General features: G+C 38.2%; 1 protein-coding gene across 2 annotated transcripts in view; it reads right to left on the bottom strand.

Moving 5' to 3' along the window:
- Positions 1–19,491, bottom strand: part of FBXO11 (F-box protein 11) — a 62,052-nt gene that overhangs the window by 11,489 nt on the left and 31,072 nt on the right. The window contains exons 2-9 of one of the 2 annotated variants that reach the window (XM_072330796.1): positions 18,039–18,166; positions 17,851–17,932; positions 12,745–12,889; positions 11,279–11,408; positions 10,247–10,330; positions 10,032–10,164; positions 4,632–4,738; positions 4,434–4,545 (exon numbers count right to left, since the gene is read on the bottom strand). In XM_072330796.1, the coding sequence (XP_072186897.1) occupies positions 4,434–4,545; positions 4,632–4,738; positions 10,032–10,164; positions 10,247–10,330; positions 11,279–11,408; positions 12,745–12,889; positions 17,851–17,932; positions 18,039–18,166 (921 nt within the window). The remainder of the gene's footprint in view (positions 1–4,433; positions 4,546–4,631; positions 4,739–10,031; positions 10,165–10,246; positions 10,331–11,278; positions 11,409–12,744; positions 12,890–17,850; positions 17,933–18,038; positions 18,167–19,491) is intronic. The other variant, XM_072330795.1, reaches the window with a different exon arrangement.

Here is a 19,491-nt window from a genome sequence, read left to right on the forward strand (position 1 = left end):
AAGGAGCACAACCAAACCATGACTCTGTAGCATGCAAAGTTGTGCTGCCTCACTCAAGACAAGCAGGAGACAGGCAGCACAGCACGGACTACAGAACCATACTCAAGGCACCCAACTGAATTTGAAAGCTCCTCGCTGCAGCCCCGTGGATGATTTCAACTACAACACTACCACCCAGACAACACACTTCAGGCTGCTAGGGCTCAAAACTGCTTCAGAATTCATCAGCTCAGCTCAACTCTCTTAACCCCGTGAAGGATGAAAACATGAAACTCTGCTCCCCCTAAAATCAGCGGCACGTTTACAGTGATTTCTGAACGGCAAGATTTCATCTAAGCACAATCTGCCCTACATAACACACGCCTTCCCCTCAAGTAAACACCATTAAATCAGCAAGCCAGCACATGCCCTATTAGTAAGCTTTCAGATTATTTTCAAGTATAGCACCACAAAGACTGTGCGTTCTTTTTGTAAATCCTGAAGAAGCTGTTTTGTCTGATCTGACCCTATGAACAAAGACAGTAAGGATTCCCTGAATACATCTGATATTGATTTCAAGATTTCCAACAATTGAGAAAAGACCATAAAGCTTATGAGCCAGTTACAGACTCATTACCCTGTTAATTTACACTTTAATTTTTCAATCGAATTTCTCCAGCTTCAGTATCAAGTTACTGGTTATGGATACATTAGTATAAAGAGAACCAATTAATTGACAAATTTGGTGCAAGTAAAGTATTCCTTCAGCCTTCTCATTCACTAAGTAACAAGCTGTGGTCAGTACGTTCTTCATTATGAATGAATTCTTCTCCTTTATCTTTTAGGACTTCTCACTGAACTGTTCCTAACATTTCATTATGTTGTTATGGACACCAGGACCTGATGTGGACCAGGAATAAGAAGTGTAATACAATCTCTCTGTTCCTCCTCAGTATCCCCCTAGATGCAATGAAGGATGACACTGGTTCTTATGGCCACATGACAAGCCCATATTCAGCTCTTCATCTACAATGATTCTGACAGCTTTCCCAGGAATACAGCTTCCCAGGATTGAGGTTTATCATTTACATACAACAGGCTCTTGTTCCTAGTTATTTGCAATTACCCATATTTGCACAAACATTATGAGAGTTACCTTCCAAAAAGGGTGTAGAAGCTCATCCTCCTCCTCGTTTGTAACACCCTAAATCATCATCATTTACATATTCCAACAGTACATGTTTTACCCCTCTGCAAGTAACTGACAGCGTTAGTGGCTTCAAGTCAAGTGGCCATCTTTGAAACAGCCAGAAAGAAGGCAACGGTAACAACCCTACAAGTTATTTAAAATCTATTAGATATGTGCTCCGTTAATCCTGTGGAATTCAAGTGCTTAAAAGTATTGTAGAATGAAGTCAAATACCTTTCATGGATCCCCACATCTTTATACTTGGACTGCTACCTTCTTCAAAAGAAGTCATCAAAAATGCTAAGTGTAATGCAACCATTAAAGTTTTCAGTAAGTGGACATAAATTTCCCTCGATTAATAAATTTTCATTATTGATTGACCAAACCCTGCATTCACCATCTCATTCCATGTAGGATCAATAAACAGCACTACTGGCCATATTTCATCCTGTTTAGATCCTGCTATGCCTGCCCCCTCCCATCTGCTCCAGCAGAGTCATACACCACCTACCCCAGGTTTCAAGTTCCCATTGATACATAATAGGAGTCTAGAAGACATCTTGGCCGTGCTTTTTAAGTCCTCGTGATTTTAGAAGGCCTGTTTTTACAGCTGTTTAACCTCATCCACTCTTACTGTCAGAGTTGAACATATTTCACCATCCCTCTAGGGTATGAGCACATTTATCATTCCTACCTATTCTCATTAAATATGGAACAACAATTACACAACACTTTGCCATTCAAACTCTTTATCTATGACAGATCAGCATCACTGCTGAAACCCTCTTTCCAAGTTAAGCTCTTCTAACTCACCTTTCCTCTTTGTCTTTCAGGGCCTTTCCTTCCCCAGAAGGAAAGAATCTACATTTCAATGGAAGGCTGGTGTTCTGCTGAGGGGAAGGATCTACTACGGTTCCTGGCAATTCTTGCTTGTTGCCTACTTGTATTATCTGCTAGCAAATTCTGCATTTCTGGGAGCTCAGCGCAATGCTCTAGAAGCGTTGCTCTTATCACATTCTGATTATAAAATAATGTGATCTTTATTCTGACTCACTTCAGTGGACTTATTTGTTGTGTGAAATTGGTACTTCAAGAGTACCGAGCATGTATATTACTGGTTTAAGCTTTATTTATTTTACTTTTAACCCAGAATATAATAATTGCATACACTTGAGCAACACCTGAATAAACAAACAAGGCTCTCTTCCATCAAATTCTGTTTTTGCCTATTGAGATGAGAACTAATACAGATTTCCTCTACAATTAATGCAGAATATCTGGACTCAGAATCTTGCCACTGAAACTTCATTTCAGAGTTCCAAAGATGCTTCAGACTGGCAATAAGAGACCTTCAGCTCAAATTACTCATGCAGCTCCCATCTAGACATATTACATACAATAAGAACTTTACATATAACAATGTAGAAAGATGCTTTAATGCAATTAGGAGATCTAAAGAAAGGGTATCAAGCATGTGCGAGGAGAGAGATTTTGAATGCTTATGGATCAATATTTCAGAGATGCCACTGACTAGGAAACAGTAAATGCCTTTTTTGGCAGACTGCCATTCTTTCTACCTTCTTTACATGCACTCAGTATTTCCTGAGTAGGTTATAGCAGGGCTAGGTGGAATTAAAAAGTCAATAAAAATTAATAATCAATAAGCGTTGACAGTACAGCCTACGCACTGCCTCCAAAATTGACCAGAAATGTTGACTTCAGAGCAGAGAAACAAATATAATGCAGCAAAAATTCAGCAATCCAGAGGGCTGAAGAGGATAAAAGTCCAAAATGATCAGAAATGGCTTGTCATAACAAACAGCAGCCAGGAAAAATCGAAACAACTTTAACACACATTTTCCACAAAAACATCAAGTCCTACTAGCTCACAGATAAACATGTTCCAATATGAAGCCATGCAGCTCTTTAAGCCACTCTTCAAAGGAAGTTTAAGGTAGTCCATTAAATTAATTCCTCTCATTTCTGGAGTCCCCAGTATTGCGCAGGGGAATTGAAAGAATAAACTTATTTCACATACTTGAATTTCCCACTATTTAAGATTAAAAAAAGGTATTGGTAAAGAAGTCAAGATATTGAGAATAGCTAGCTGCCCTTTGTTGCTTTTCTTCATCTCTTATCACTATCCCATCATAGCTGATTTGTCTCCCATAAAACAGATGGCAATGCAAATCAGAGCTACCTTATTCATAACTGCGGTAGAGTTTTACAACCTGAAATCTCCAAGAAAGAACATGCCTTCCTCTATAAGACACAGTCAAAGGAATCCTTCCACCATCCTCATTACAGTTTCCTCTTCATACCAGAAAAATATAGCCTATGTCTAGCTGAAGATCTCCTCGCTTCCCTGCCTTAATGTTGAGCTGAGCAACTACTATGCACGGTCCGCTGTGTAGATTCATTCCACTTCACCACCTGAACTTAGGTATCTAAAGTTTATACTGTGATTTCCATGCAAAGACTCAGTATCTCCATTCTTCTTCACCTCTTTTTTCTGATTCTCCAACTCTTATTTTATCTGCTTGTTTTTGAACATGTTAAAACTAGCTATGTCTTCCTGTGAACTGCCATGTCTTGTTCCCAGTGTCTGTAACTGTCACAATGCCTCTCAGACCTTCACTGTCTCTGACCCTCTATTTCCAGATCTTAATTCTACCAATGGTTAAATTTCTCATCATCTCTGATGGTGAAACAAGTATTTAACCATCCACGTCGTGTATTTCTTCTGTCAATATAGCTCAGTATAGCTAGCAACTCATACTTAGCACACATCAAATCCTTTCCACTCCTGACAGGAAAGAGAACTTAGCCTAAGAGTTATAGCTCACAGTTTTAATGTCATCCAATTCCAAGAACACACGCTGTAATGAATCTAATGTAAAAGTCCCACATATGCCCCCTTCAAATGCTGTCGCCTGCCAGCTACAATTATGTAAACAAGAAACAAGTTAAGTTTTATCTAAGAACTCTCCTGTGACTGTTCAGGTTTTAAACTAACTGTACAACGAGTCCACAGTGACTGAAATGGAAGGCCGAGTATTCACGACAGCAAAGGTTCGGGACCCATATCTTGGTAATAATGTCACTAAGAATCAAAGAAGTTTAAAGCTCTGTAACAAATACCTTGCACTAAAAAGAAAAGAAACATGTCAACATTAGTCACAGTTTGTGTGCTGCTTTCACACACTCAGGTTAGATTAGTCAATGTTAAGCAGCGTCAGTCTCAAACAACAAGAAGCCCACTAACCTGTACAAGTACTTCGAATAATACAGTGATCTATAATCGGGCTGCAATTCACGGTAATCTCTAAGCAGTGGTGTGCATTGTGGTGCTGAGCAGATTTGTCATCAGGATTGAACTGAAAGAGGAAAACGAGTATTTATCTGTTGGCTTGGGCATTAAAATGAGATTATTAAAAGCTCCACTCAAGTTTGAGATTCTTACCCTGATTGTCATATATCCAACATAGGCATCTTCAGAACCCTCCATAAAAACGAAGGTGGAATCTCTAGTGTTTTCTATTATAACCTTATCTGCTACTTTTCCAGGAGCTGCAAAACATGAAACACATGGTGGTGAAAAAGGGTCCTCAAAGAATTCTGTTCAAGGCAACAACAGAAGAAAATGAATATTATTTCTGGAACGTAGAAATCCTGGTATCACATAAATAGTTCAGAGATGATGAAAAACGTAGTCCAACAATCTTGTACCAACTCAACATCTAGCAGCATAAAAAAATCTTCTTTTAGACGGAGCTAGATCTCCTGACTTCGAGTCTGATGGAATTTCTAGGAAGAAGCTCCTCATTAAAATAAGGTACAAACTGAACATTTGTGCAAGGAAAAAAAACACTGGTTGCAAAACACCAGCACGCTTTCTGAATACAAACCGGACAGTTTAATGAACCCAGACTCCAGTCTAGAGGCACTGTAATTCTCTTACCAAATGTTGTTTAGTTTGCTATTTTAAACTCTTTTCTTAAACCTAAATACACACATTTCATCACTAATTTAAACTAATTTATACAACAAATTAGTAATCTGCTTATGACCTCAGTAATCGGCAATGACTCAACACCTCTCAAATTTAAGACTCGGAGTTGAAGTGGTTTCTTCATTATTATTTACAAGATAATCTTGTACAGTAAGGCTGAGCGTTACTTCTGAACGCATTTATAAGGTTTCAAAATAGTTATTTCCACGTTCCCATAATCTGCAGATTGATTCCCCATGTTAACAGCAAGGCTCTGCTATATTTTCATCCTTAATCCAAAGGCAGGACATGTTTACATTGGTACTGCAAAAGCCAGCAGAGGGAGCACAAGTTAACAACAGTCTCAAGAATGGTGTAAATTTACAGCGATACTCATTCACAAGCAAGAGACTGTTTAATTCAAAACTGCACATTAAATATGCAAGCTGGAGCAATCCTTCCTCAATGTATGAAGTGCAAACATTCAAGTTTCACAAATTACAGCAAATAAGTTATGGGGACAGCTTAGAGTTGCAATCAATTCTGAAACAAGAGATAGGCAAATACAGGCAGATTTGCCCTCAATTTTCTATCTTATTGAAGAGCCTTTGCACAGGATTTCTCACTAGCAGATTTTTCTGTTGTCTGTTGACACTAGAAGAGACAAGTGGTATGTCCTGTTCTTTATCACTCAGGCAGAAAGGTGCCAGTCAGAATGAAGCAATATTTACATCATTATCCAGCTTGTTCTCACTATCTAAAAGGCAGATCTCTGCTTTCACTACAGAAAATGTTTTAAGGTAGTCTAGCTCTTCATACCACTGTTCACTTACTACCAGGCAATAACTGAAAGAGGCTTCGTATCACCATACAAAACAATTTTGTGTGGCCTGGTAAGGTATCTATTGGATATTTTTTCACCATAGTGTAAATGCACTGGTATACACAGCCACACACTAACAAGCTGTTCACTACAGGTTATCTCTGTCCTCTCAGTGCAAGAGTTAACTTACAGGTCTGAGTTTGAGTGGTCCCAGAACACCCATTATGGAACATGACAATTAGTAAGACCAGAATGTTCAGATGATCCACCAGGAAAAGGCTTAAAAGGGAAGGGGACTTGTTGAAGCGCTGGTTTCATTTTAAACCAATCAAAGAAATTCTGTGCTACAACTTACTGAATCTTTGCAGAATAATTATTCAAAGAAATATCTCTATTTCAATTTTTGGCTCAGATCACCTCAGAAAAGATAAACCAATATAAGAAAGGGAAAAGACAAGGAAAAGAGACATTAATTTCATAATCAAGCAAAGAAATCCATTTGCCAAGTCTATGAGAGTCAACACTCCACAGGATCTGTTCGACTACAGTATAGGGGCCCAAAATGAAACTATTTTACTGTTACTGGTTTAACAGATAGCCTATAAATAAGAGACCACCCATTTTTCAAAATAAAATAATTAAAACAGAACGTTAACAGGGTGTAGCTTCAGAGTTGAAACGATTTCGGTTTTCAGTGCATTAACAGGAAATAACACCAAATTCTGCACAAAATAATTAAGACCCTCTGCAATCGTAACAGGCAAAATGCTGAGACCCACTTAGATTCTGATCTCTACAAAATCCATAATGAAGAACACAGCACTAAATTTGTCTAATGTATTTCCAGTTCAAAGATGCAGAACGGGAATCTGACAAGGAGTTCAGGCTATGAAAGGATTTTCTTGGACACAAGAAGTATTTAATTGTGACACACTTCACCATTTTAGATTTTACTACCCTTAAAATCACAGTTATTGCTCTTATTGTTGCCACTGCTTTTTCTTTACTGGAAAAATCCTTCAATAATTCCCTTTGCACATTATTTAAATCAAGGGGAAAATAAAAATGAAAGCTTTATCTCCCATAACACAGGGGGAAAAAATCAATTAAGAATTTCTGATCATGATACATATATTAAAACTGCTGAAACAGTTACAGTTTTGCCATCTCAGATGATGTGAGGACTCCACAGAAGGCCTGTAGTCCTACCCATAGCTGATCCCCCTTCACTTACTTCTCTTCCATGTTCATCCCTCCATATCCTAAAGCATATCATTTATTTATTAAGCAGTTAATAGGCATTTCTGCCCACTGAACTAGCTGCATCAAAACAGGACTTTTACTCTTGCTTCCTACTTGATGGTTTAGATATGCCATGTTACTAATAATCTGTTTTATGACAAGGTCACCCACTTAGCTGACTAAGGGAAGCCAGTAGATGTTGTTATTTCATTTTTTCCCATTTCAGCACAGCTTTTGTTATTTTCTCTTACAGTATCCTTCTGGACAAAACGTCCAGCATACAGTTAGCCAAGTACATAATACGGGTTGGGTTCAAATGGTTATAGTAAGCTGAGTTACATCAGGCACTAGTGGGGTTCCCCTGGGATCCATTTTAGGGCCAGTTCTCTGTAATGCTTTTAAAAGTAGTCTGGATGCAAGACTCAAATGCAAACAAAGCCAGTTTGTGGATGATACTAAATTAAGAAGAGCTGCTGACTCCCTGAAGAGCAGAGATCTTGCAGAGATGTTCACAAATTAAGAGTACTAGGCGATCACCAGCCACGTAAGTTTAGCAAAAGCAGGGCCGGATTCTGCACCTGGGATGGAGCAACTCTGGATGAATGAAGAGGCTGGAGGATGAGAGGCTGCAGAATAGTCCTGCGGAATGGCATCTGGAGGTTTCAGTTAATGTCAAGATGAACATATGAACAGTGTGCCCTAACAGCCAAAAAGGCCAATCATTTTTGGGTGTGATAGTCAGTCAATGGCAGTGGTCACAGCATCAAGTCTGTCAGAGTCAAAGTGTTTCGACAATGCTCTTAGACAGTGGGTTTAATTTTTAGGTAGTTCCTATATGAAGCCAGGAGCTGGGGCTTAATGATCCTTATGGGTCCCTTCCAACCCGGGATATTCTGGTGCTTTTCCTACAATAATTTCTCCAAAGGCTTTCTTGCAAACCACCCTCATTTACCTAAATTTAACAAAATAAAACACCAAAACTAAACAGAAGAACAAAACTAGAATACTACTGTCTTTTCTGGATAACTTAAGATCCACTCCCTCTACAAAGACATTGACCATTTAGTGTAGGAAGTCTGACAAGGTGAAGAGACAGCAGTGCCAGAAACTGAAATAAACACATCTTGTATTTCTGGTTTACTTTTGGACACATTGCTACCCAAGACAGCTCTTCTATTACAAAAATACACAATGCAGATCTTTTGCTTTCAAAGACCTGCATATAGAATTGATTTTCTGAATAACTGAAGATAATTCCAGGGAAAGAGAATTACTGTAGCAGAGGGTCTTTCTTGAGAGAAGCCGGAGAGGATGAAGAAGTGTAAACAGGTATCAAAGATGCCCTTCCAAATTTCATCTAGAAACCGAGATATAAGATATCTTAGAGCAGTGCTGATCCAGTCTGATCTGGATTTTAAACACTGAAAGAGTATGACTCTTGCCCTAGTATCTATTACTGTCACCCTCTAACTGAAACAGAAGCCAGGTCAGTATTTTTGTTAATTCTCCAAGGCTATGGCTGCATTTGGCAAGCACTGCAGCATATCAGGAGTGGAACTACAGAGTTAAACGCGTCAATGCTGAGGAGATGACACCCACACCATGTTTGTTGCAGAACAAGCAGGGAAGAAACAACTGTGGCTTTGGATTAGTCCTAGCCTGGTCTCTTCCACTGAATGCACACAGACTGCTAGAGTGCAGCAAGTGTATTCCAGGAACATGTCTTAGACTAGTCTCATCCAAAAGGAATTCAGTTTGTGCTCCAAAACCTCTCCATAACAAACCTACGTACTCTAAGTGGGAAGTTCAGCACACTCAGTACTGTTAGTGCAGCCCCGAGCCGACAAACTAACACAGTAATTCAGTTGCACCTTGCTGATCTGCAGGAACCAGTTTTAAGACTAACAGTGGAACTATCTGTCTCGTATGGTCAAAACAGTTTTTTCTCCAAGGTTACAACACCCAGGCAGGCAGTGCCAGAAAGAGGTTCACTCTAGAACACGACAGTTGATAGGCAGAACAAATAAACACTTTAGGAGATATACATATTTCTTTTTAATCTCAAAAAACGCACAGAGATGAGAATTGACTTATGGTCACCACAGAAGCAAGAAGTTCAAGAACGCTTAACAAAAATCTCTGCCAAACAAAGAGAATCTAAATTCTTCCTACTCGATGGTGCTACTCAGGATTAGTATGCTCACAGTAAGAACAAAGAAGCAAACAGCTACTCTAGCACCACAGCTTGCAGACAGGTGAGTTATCAGATGTTAACTCCCCAGGACTTTCAGAATATATTATTTTCTTCTCCACAAAGGATTCTTTTTTAGAGGAACAGTTGGGAGATGAACAGAGAAAAAAACCTCTAGTCTCAGAATCTTTCTGCTAGATGTTCTCATTCCTTCCTTGAGATGAAATTATAATGCTGAAGAAAATGGGACAGATACTAATTTGGTCTTGCTCCCACTGCTGGGTTCTACTCTGGAGATAAGTTATATATAAACAAATTTCATATGAACCACCTGAAAATTTCAATTGCAGTCCTAACTGAATATACCTCCTGACAAATTCAATTTTTCTCCTAATAAAATAAGAAGCCATTCCTAGAACTAACAAGCAGATGATGGTACTTTGGTCTGAAGCATCAGCCATTTCTTTTGTACAGAAAATATTTATTTCACTAGGCTCACGAAGGAAGACTGGCATCTATATCAGATACTTAATACAACAGAATATCTTTGTAACTAAGGCAGTAGTTAAACACAGGTTATTTTGTCTTGAGACAAAAATGTTCTCAGTTTAAATACCTGCACCGATCATGGTGATTGGAGATTCAATATATATCCATTCATCGGTATATATACCAGAGTGAACAAAGATAAGTCCATCAAAATGAGCTTCCTGAACTCCACCAAGAGCATCCTCAATGGTATCATAATACTAGAAGAAAAGGGAGAAGTTCAGAGAGATATCCATGCGAAGATACATAAATATTCTTAGGAATAACTGCTTTGAAACATACCAACATATTTTCTCTTCCTTTATATCTTGCAGGATTACTGTAGAAGTGTTCAGCAAAACCTGGCTTTACATGCGCTCCTTTGTACTGAAAGAGGAAAAATAGTTTATGATAAGTTGCAGACAGGTGGAGCTGAATGCACAGCCAGACATCTGAATGTACAGATAAGGGATCTATTTATCCCTTAACCAGCTACTTGCTATTATCGGTTAGTTTCAGGATCTAAGTATCATACTTGACTTCCCACATCAGGCACTCAATTGCAAATGGCAGCACCAAAAACAAAGTCTGAATCTTAAAAGAGCAACCGGCTAAACCACGAGCCCAGCCTGCTTACACAGCCAGAGGCCTATGAAGGAACTGAAACGTGACAATAAACGCTGTGTACCTTATGCACCCCACAAACAATGCTGTTATTTCCATACTTTGATTGCAGCTGCTTACCACAAAACAAATTGCACTTATCTGCTGAAAAAAAGAATCTTGTACGCCTTCACATCTGATTTAGTACTGAACCAAGATGCCAAGTTTTAGTTAATGGACTTCTGAAGTTTACAAATATACATCACATTGTGTAACAGATCCATTTTGATATTTTATTTATTTCCTTCTCCTACCTTTTTCAAAGATGACACCCAGACATTCTTACAGTGTTTTGATACTTTGGATTAGAAGTTCAATCACATGCCTTAAGAGTAATCTGCTTAGCTCCAATCATGTCAGCTGTAAATCACTGTTTAAGCTCAAGTGATATCTTTCTTTTGCTAGTGGAGTAAGTGTATGAATCTCATAATCAGCAAGCACACATTTAATATACCTGATTACAACATCTCCGAAATCAAGAAATCACTTCAGATATTTCCCTATTGCATAACAACACAGGAATCTCTCCTCGTCTCCTTAGTCTTGTTATCCCACTTACTTTAAATTCCAATACCCAAATCATTACTGTATCGTCAGCTATGTTTCAGAAGTCAAGATTTTTACTTTCATAAATCACCTTTAAATTGAAATATAGATTAATGCTACTGTTACCAGTTGCTGAAAGCTTTCCTTCCAGGGATTTGGATGTTCATATTCTTCTGGATTAATCTGATAAAATTTACCAGCTTCAGGATGCATCATTGGACGTGTGTACTCAAATACTTCCATATACAGTCTTTTCCTGAGTAGGAGTGTCAATCACAGAAGAAAATTAATGCGCTACACATTCCTCTTCCATTTGAAAACACCACACTAAAAACATACGCATTTCTTTCCCCAGCAGCATTCGACATAGTTCATGACAACGAATTGGAAAAAGGTCAGTACCAAACACTTAAACCCTTGCCAAGCAATTTCTCAGCTGGACTGACTTCTGTGCTTTTGTAAAATAACTTCTGACATGTTCCAGGATCCAAATGGTCACATTCTCAACACATAACTGAAACATAGAGAGAATTTCTTTTAAGCTATACTGCTTGTGACATCAGTGTCTAATTGTGTAGTAACTGTGGCAGTGCTTTAGCACTTAGGAAAGCTAGTATCATAAGAACAACAAAACTCACTATGAAGTGTGCCGCCAATTCTTCTTCACCTTACCAAAAAAAAAAAGGCTGAAAATAAAATGTATGCAAAGAGAATAAACGATTTACTGTTATCTCAAGCATAATTTCATCACTGGACAGATTAAAGAAGCTTAAAAGAAAACAATGCTGCAGCTACAAAACAACTGGATTGTTTTGTTTCGTGTCAGAATACAAATAGTTGCAGTGCCTGAGCTGAATGACATTAAGCCTAGCCTTACAGAATGCCACTGAGTCTTACAGAATGTAACTCAGCTAACAAAATGTCACCAAAATCCTCCTGGACAAAACAGAACAGCACTTTTGTGACGCCATCCTCCAACTTTGTTATTTGGCTTAATCTTTCCCCCAAAACAAAAAACAAAACAGACCCCAGCACATGAAACATGCTACTTTTTCCTTATTAAATAATGCTAATTTAGATCCCATTAATCCACGTTCTCAATAACCCCAGGGTGGGTGAATTTATACCTCGAAACCACAGCATTCAAACATTAAAACAACAAAGCAAAAAAAGAAAAAGAAGCCAAACCAAACCCCAAAATATCCAACACCAGACCAACCTGCATCTGACATCAAGAGATGCATTTCTTCTCCAGTCAAATACAAACCCCACAGAAATGTGAACAAGGTTAAAGAGGGGAAGAACAGAAGGAGTGGTTGCTGAAGGAATACCTCACTACATTTTAAAGTCATTATTTAACTAGTATTTATACAACTAGCGAATCAGGAGTGTTACTGTTTAACACGCCTGATCAGAAATTCATAAGTAACCAAAAAATACTTGTGTAAACCAGAGATATTGAAATACAATTTGTTTAAAAGCAACTAATTGCAGTTCCTAACCAATAGCTCATTTTTTTTCCCCATTGTCCTGGCATCTCACACAGCACAGCTTATATTTCTCAAGATAATGAGGAATAGCTTTTCACTTACCACAAAATGGGATCATTAGCCAGCTCACTGAAGCGTTTACACACACAAGCTGCTCTGCAGAGATCCTGCTCCAGCAGGTAGGAGAAGATCTTTAGGACCACTTCATCTGGCAACTTTTCCTGAAGATATTGTTCTGCAGGTGCTGCTATTAAACAGTGATTTACGTAAGGTTACTGACATATTTAAGCAGCCCAAATTCTGATCAAAACACATCGCCAACTTGTCATTTGCAAGATTCCAAGTCTCAAATTTTAAGTGTCCTTCATCAAAATGTGAAGATTAAACTAGGTAAATGGTTGACCCTGGTGTCAGGTAAAAGCTATAGACTGACAAAAAGCAGCTACTAAGTGTATTTCAGATACACTGGCTCTTTACTATTAGCTTTGCTGTGGCCCAACTAACCCATGCTATCCATGTAATAACGATCCAGTACCAGAGTCAACAGTTCAAATATTACGAAACAAAGGAATTTAGTCAAAAACAGTCACTCTGAAGAAGATACCAATAAAACTTCCCCACCTCCACACAATGAACACATTATGAAGAAATATGCCTGGGATGCAGGAAACCATCAAGCAGTAATTCAAAGATATCCTTCTACTTACTCCCACTTATGTGTTTTCTCATAAAATTAAAGAAGAAAAATAGAAGTGAAGCCAAATGAAGCACTAGTCTTGCCTGATGATGCATTTCTTGAGGAAGGTTTGAGAGTGTGGCATTCTTCTCATAGCTCTGCAAAGATATCACTGCACCTGATACCCCTGCCGTTGTGCACAACACATACAACAGCTTATAGCAAAAAGGCCATCTGCAGTGTGCATTCTCACGAGGACCTTCCATGGCAGGTATCCTTGCAACAGGGTAGTTTTGTTTATAGAGGTCATTTGTTTGGTTACTGACTTTAAGATCTGTTCTCAGGCAGAACCATACAGAACAGCTTCCAGCTTTCAGTGGATTTGTATGCAAGGGATAAGAGCTTCTGCTATATTCATAATGCAATTATATCCATGCAATGCTCCTTGCATTATTAATTTTTTCCTAGAACATCTAAACCAAGGGAGCAATACAACTGTGATTTGGACTGTTACAGAGAGAACGCTGAAGTGACCCTCAGACAGAAGACTACTAAATTTGAGGGAGCAGGATTCCAAAAAGCAGTTTCCAAATGAGGTCTCTCTCACATACACAACATGGCAGAAATTCTGAAACATGTTGACTCTGCAGTGACCTCCCCTAAACCTGCTCCTTGGGTGACATTCATACAATGGTGCAACAAGTGATTCACAAAAGTCAATTTCCCCTGCTGGTCTTAACAGTAACAAGTGAGGGGCATAAGATCTACATATACACCACTCCAGTCAAACAAAAATCAATGCAGTACAAAAGGAAAAAACCTCACTGTTCTCTCTCAAAATAAACCTTCAAGTTGGTAGTATTGATCATGGAGAGAAAAAAGAACCACCAAAACTTATTCCTCATTCTTACCTGCCCCCCTTCAAATTAATGCTTTTTTGGATTGGCCCTTCAGTGCAGCTTGTTTACAAGCTACAGAACCACCAGCATGGGTGCAAGGAAGGAAACAGGAATGAATGTCCAGTAGTTGGGCAAGACGGTTCTCTTCAGCAGCGGTATTATCAATGCCAAACACCTTATCAGTATTTTTAACAATACAAATCTTACGGGCTGAAGCCAGTAAATTACCAAAACTAATGAAGTGCAAGCAAATAGTCTGGAAAGGTCTTACATTAAAGACAGACTTGCAGAACCCAATATATGGGGAACGTGTGCCAACCCACAAGGTGAGTACAGCCAGGAAGCATCCAAAAATGCTACCTGCACATTAAGTGCTGGTTTTTAAGAAGGTATTTTTCCACTGGAGTTGAAGTTTTTTGCTCTATCAAACAAGCAACAGCATCTCATTCTACAGTCCTAATTACCCTTGAAATGCATCACAGGATTGCTGGGCATTGCTTCTGAATACATCTTTTTCTGGTAGCATTCCAGTTAGATGTGGAGATACAGTCTTAAAAGCTAAAATGTAACGTTGTGAACACAAGACAGTAAATATTCTCAGAGACCTCTCATGACCTGTCTTCTGCTTTTAACATGCAAATCTTTGAGGCACACAATGTTATCTTCTTCCCTAGACAATTGGTTTCTTGACTGAACAGCCTGCAGAACTTCATCTTCCTTTACGTTTATGTATGTTAAGACTTGACTAAGTTTGAATGGAAAGGGGAAGTTCACTTGTACAGTGTCTCCCATTGCTCAGAATTTCTGTTTCCTTCCGATGCCACAAGACAAGATAAAAAAATATACCCAAATGTATTTCTGTCACTGGAAGAAATAATAACCAACTTTGACAGCACACAAAAAATTTCTTCTTGAGGAAAAACCAACACCATCACATATTGCAATTCTCCATCTAATTTTAATTGGAAAGCATTTAATTAGGTACTACTTGCAAAATGAAGATTTTTTTATTATTATTATTATTTTCTAACAATCCGTTGCTGCCCTCTTCCACCTTTATCGGAAGTCCTTCAGAAGTCAGACATTCAAGCTGCCTTTCTGCTCAGTTAGATGCAAAGTGCAGCTAAGTTCTTGTCCCAAGTTTACTAAACCAGACCTTTACAACTGCATTGCCCTGCCTGGTGACTAAAGCAGAACTGTTAGTTTTCCAGCTCCCAGGAGTAGCAGCACACTATTTCATATGCTTGAAAAGCTTTCATACTTAACCTACGTTTTATGCATAAAACTGAACTAAAAAAAAGACAAAATTCAAGAGGCTCTCGCCAAGCTTGACCACCACTATAACGCAACAATTCAAATACTGATAATCATTAATAAAGTGCAAATATAGTAAAAATGTTCAAAATTAGAAACATAGTTGCCTACGTCACTCTTTTTCCACAGGATGGGCCTGAATTCAAATTCTTTTTATTTTTCTATTTTTACCTTTTCTTTTGTTGATAGAAACCTGTATAGCATTACCAAGATGGAGGGCAGCAAAAGCTGCCTGCAAGTGAATTAGTCTTTGTAGAAAGGTGAAGAATGCCATCCTGTGAATCCTGAGTTGTAAATTACATCTTGTACGGATACCATTTCTGTCCACTTAACAGTGAGGACTAACAGCTTTTGCTTTGAACAGAGGTCATTAGTAAACATATTTCCTTGCTAAGAAACAGATGTCAGACAACTTGGCATACAGTGATTTTGGATATGAATCATTAGGAAAAGGCAAAAGATTTCAAAAGGGTAGTAAGTTTTGTGAGCCACGGGCTATGGACTTATCTGCTGTATGGAATAATCAATAAATGATTCGATAACCTCGAGTTTCTGTATGCGCTGCAACTCCAGTTCAGTGAAAAAAAAAGAAACAAATTGTCTGTGAGCTCACTTCTTCCAGAGATGGTTAAAAGGCAGCAACTACCCGGTATAAAATGAAAATGCAAATATGTGACGTAGTGTGAGAGGAGAAAAAACCCTACACAATAATTAACAAAAAGGAAGAGAATATCAAATCAGTGGATTAAAACGACAGAAGACAAGTGGTACTGAAGGTTGAAAGATCACAGCAGAAGCAGACATTTACAGCTCAGTTGATGTGAGGAGGCAGAACAAAACCAAACTGAGAATTTTGCTTACAGGTCTGATGTAAGAAACACAGCTCAGAAATACCTTTTTCTTATCTAAACTTTTATTTCCTTCATTTCTTATTATTCAACTGAAAACGGTTTAAGTGAAGTGATTTGCTCGTTTCCTGTCACATGTGACTTTCTCATCAAGATGACTATATTCATTTATCTTTCTGTCTCAGGATTGGAAACCGCTGTCCTTTAGCGCCAGGACTATTTGAGGACAGAATTGCAGAGAAAAGAAAAAAAATATGTCAAAACTTGAAATAATAAAAAAGTTTGGAATACTGTCAGGAAGAATGCATTAAAATTTCGAAATAGCAACTACTTCAGAGCAGCAGTTGTTCTGAAATAAGGATGAAAATAAGGAATATTCTTCTTGCAGCTTCTGATTCTCATCCAGATGGACACACTCGAAAGCACTTCTCAGAGTCCATACAAGGAGGAATAGTTCTCTGAACAGACATAACCCTTCATTACTAGACCCATACCTTCATTTCATCTGTAGTTCTTAAGTAAACAGCTATATGTTCCAAATGATAACATACCATTTCCTCTCATGATATTCCAGAAAATGTCATTCTTACTCAGTCATAATAGCTATTATTATCTATGCTAACAACAACAAAAAGGCAACAAGAAAATACTGTAGCAATTAGCATCGGCACAAATTTACGGACACATCTCAGAAAACTCAAAGGGAAAATAAAAAGAGTAACCATCATCCATATTGTGAGAGACATTAATAGGAAATAATTTGACAAGAACACTCCCTTGTCCAGCTGTGACTGGTTTCAATACAATCTCAAGAGTACAATTACAAAAAACACTGTTTACAATCCCATGCTGGAGAAGCCTCCACAATTCCAGTACCTTGCCCAAATGAGCTCAGTAATGCAACAAAAGCAACATGCAGAGAACATGTGGAAAACTCCCTTTTAAGTGCCACGTGTGGTGTGAGGACTTGAATAAAATTACCCACATTCAATAAAGTAAGGAGGTCAGAAAGAGCATAATGAAAAATGTATCAGAAGAGAACAACCTCAAAGGAAAGTCAAAAACTGTTGAGAGAAACTGAGCTTATGATACTAAGACTTTGCACCAGGCTTTCAGTATAAGGTTGGGAAATGAAACTGGAAGTAAAATGACAAGCTGGTGTTCGGTCATTTCAAGTATACAAACCTATGGTTAAATGATTCTTAAATAGTCACAGAAATTCAAAGAGAGAAAGACAGCATGTAGGAGTGGATGTAAAATGGAAGGTCTGAAACAAAACATCTGTACTAGGGACCAGACTCTGAAGTCCAACTAAAACCAAGATTCCAAATCTGAAGCTCAGAACAAGCTTCTAGTTGTCCTTTTACTGAAGTTTTTCAGTTGGAGAATAAGAAGAAAAAAGTTGTTCTTGGTGGGGGGGGGGGTTATCAAAAATTTATGCTGCCTCCTAATCTTTGTACAGAGTTATTACCTGATAAATCCTGGGATTTTCCAGATACTCTGGCACGTTTTGCTCGGTGACCAAAGTTTTCAGTAGCTGAAGTGGAGGCACCCTGTAACAAAATCAATGAGAATTAATTTGGTCATTAGGTAAGTTATAGAAAGTGCTGCCTATTCTGAGACAGGAGCTACTTCACAGCTGAAACCAAATCAAGTTACCTCCATACTGTTCTTTGTAGGGCAAGCTGTTCTTTTAGGTAGAAGAGTTTTTCTGCGAAGTTGGTATGGACTATTTTGTGCACCAGGACCTGATTCTTCTGCAACCATATCTGCAGGTACATCATCATCTGTCAATAACAACAAAAGTTTGTTAGTTAGAATTGCAGGGTGTTTTTTTTTATACCATAAAAACCACCAGAGATTTTTAGATAAATACGCCCAGTCACGCAAGGGTGGGGAAGTGCTAAAGCACAGGGAATATAGGATGAAATGTAGTTTTATGAATGCTGTGTCCACATGAAGAAGCACATTAAAAGCAAAAGTGAATTAACCTCTGTTCGACGTACATACACAGCAGCTATACCATGTGCTGGTTTTTTGTGTTTTTGTTTTCTTAAGAGAAATGATTAAAAATAGGGTTTCACTTTATTTGCAGCCGTTATTCACTACACTAATTTCATCACCCCGTGAGCTCAAACTTTTCACCTCTGTAAACCTTTTGTAACAAGGACCACTGGAGCTTCACTATAAACCAGAGGTTCTCAGGAAAACCCTTAGGAAATATGGCATTTGCTTCAAAACTCATGGCAGATTTTTCCAAGATATTTCAGGAATACCTCAGCATACAAATCCTTTGGTAAAATGGAATAGGAAGGCAGCACATGAAGCAGCTTTAAAGAGAGGAGGAAATGCAGAAGGTGTGATACCATTTTAAGATGCTCATTTATTACTTTTGATTCCTATATGTAAATTTATAGATATTTTTAATTACACAAGATAGTCAGCAAAGCAGCAAGTAATTGTTTGTTGTTACACATCCTACAAGTAGGATCTCATAATGCAAATACAGTAATTTAACAAAGACCAGTACAAAAGCCTTCAAGAAAATAAATCAAAGCCTTGTTTTCTGCTAAAGTAAAAGCTGCACTTTCTGCAGACACATAACGGTAGGGGAAAAAAATCAGACTTATTTTTAGTTTTAACTGTTTTTTCGTTTCTGAGCTGGATAAAACATGATGCACAAACGATAGCCAGAAAAGCAATACTGTAGAATAAGCAGTTTTCTTGAATGTATTAGCCTGAAAAGACAGAACTAAACTATACCACCACAGCAACAACATACTCTGCATCCTTCAAGTATTAGGGCAGTCCACGCTAAAAACACAAATCAAAGAAAAAATAAATGTTCTAAAACGATTCCTTGTTTCCAAACAATAGTCTCATGAGCTTTTTTTTCTCCCAAACATAAATTACAAGACAATTGCATTTATGTAGGTTTATGCACCCTATCATAGCCTAAGCTGCTATGCCACTGACACCTAACCAGCAAAAGTCTGAAGAAAAAGTTCTCAGTGCCTTCTTGTTCTTTTCCAGCTCTGACTTAATGCTTGCAGCTACATGAGACTGAGCACAGTGAGTGAAACCATGAACATTTATTTAATTAACAAAACTC

Source organism: Excalfactoria chinensis, chromosome 3 (assembly GCF_039878825.1).
Source record: "Excalfactoria chinensis isolate bCotChi1 chromosome 3, bCotChi1.hap2, whole genome shotgun sequence".
Lineage (NCBI taxonomy): Eukaryota > Metazoa > Chordata > Aves > Galliformes > Phasianidae > Excalfactoria > Excalfactoria chinensis.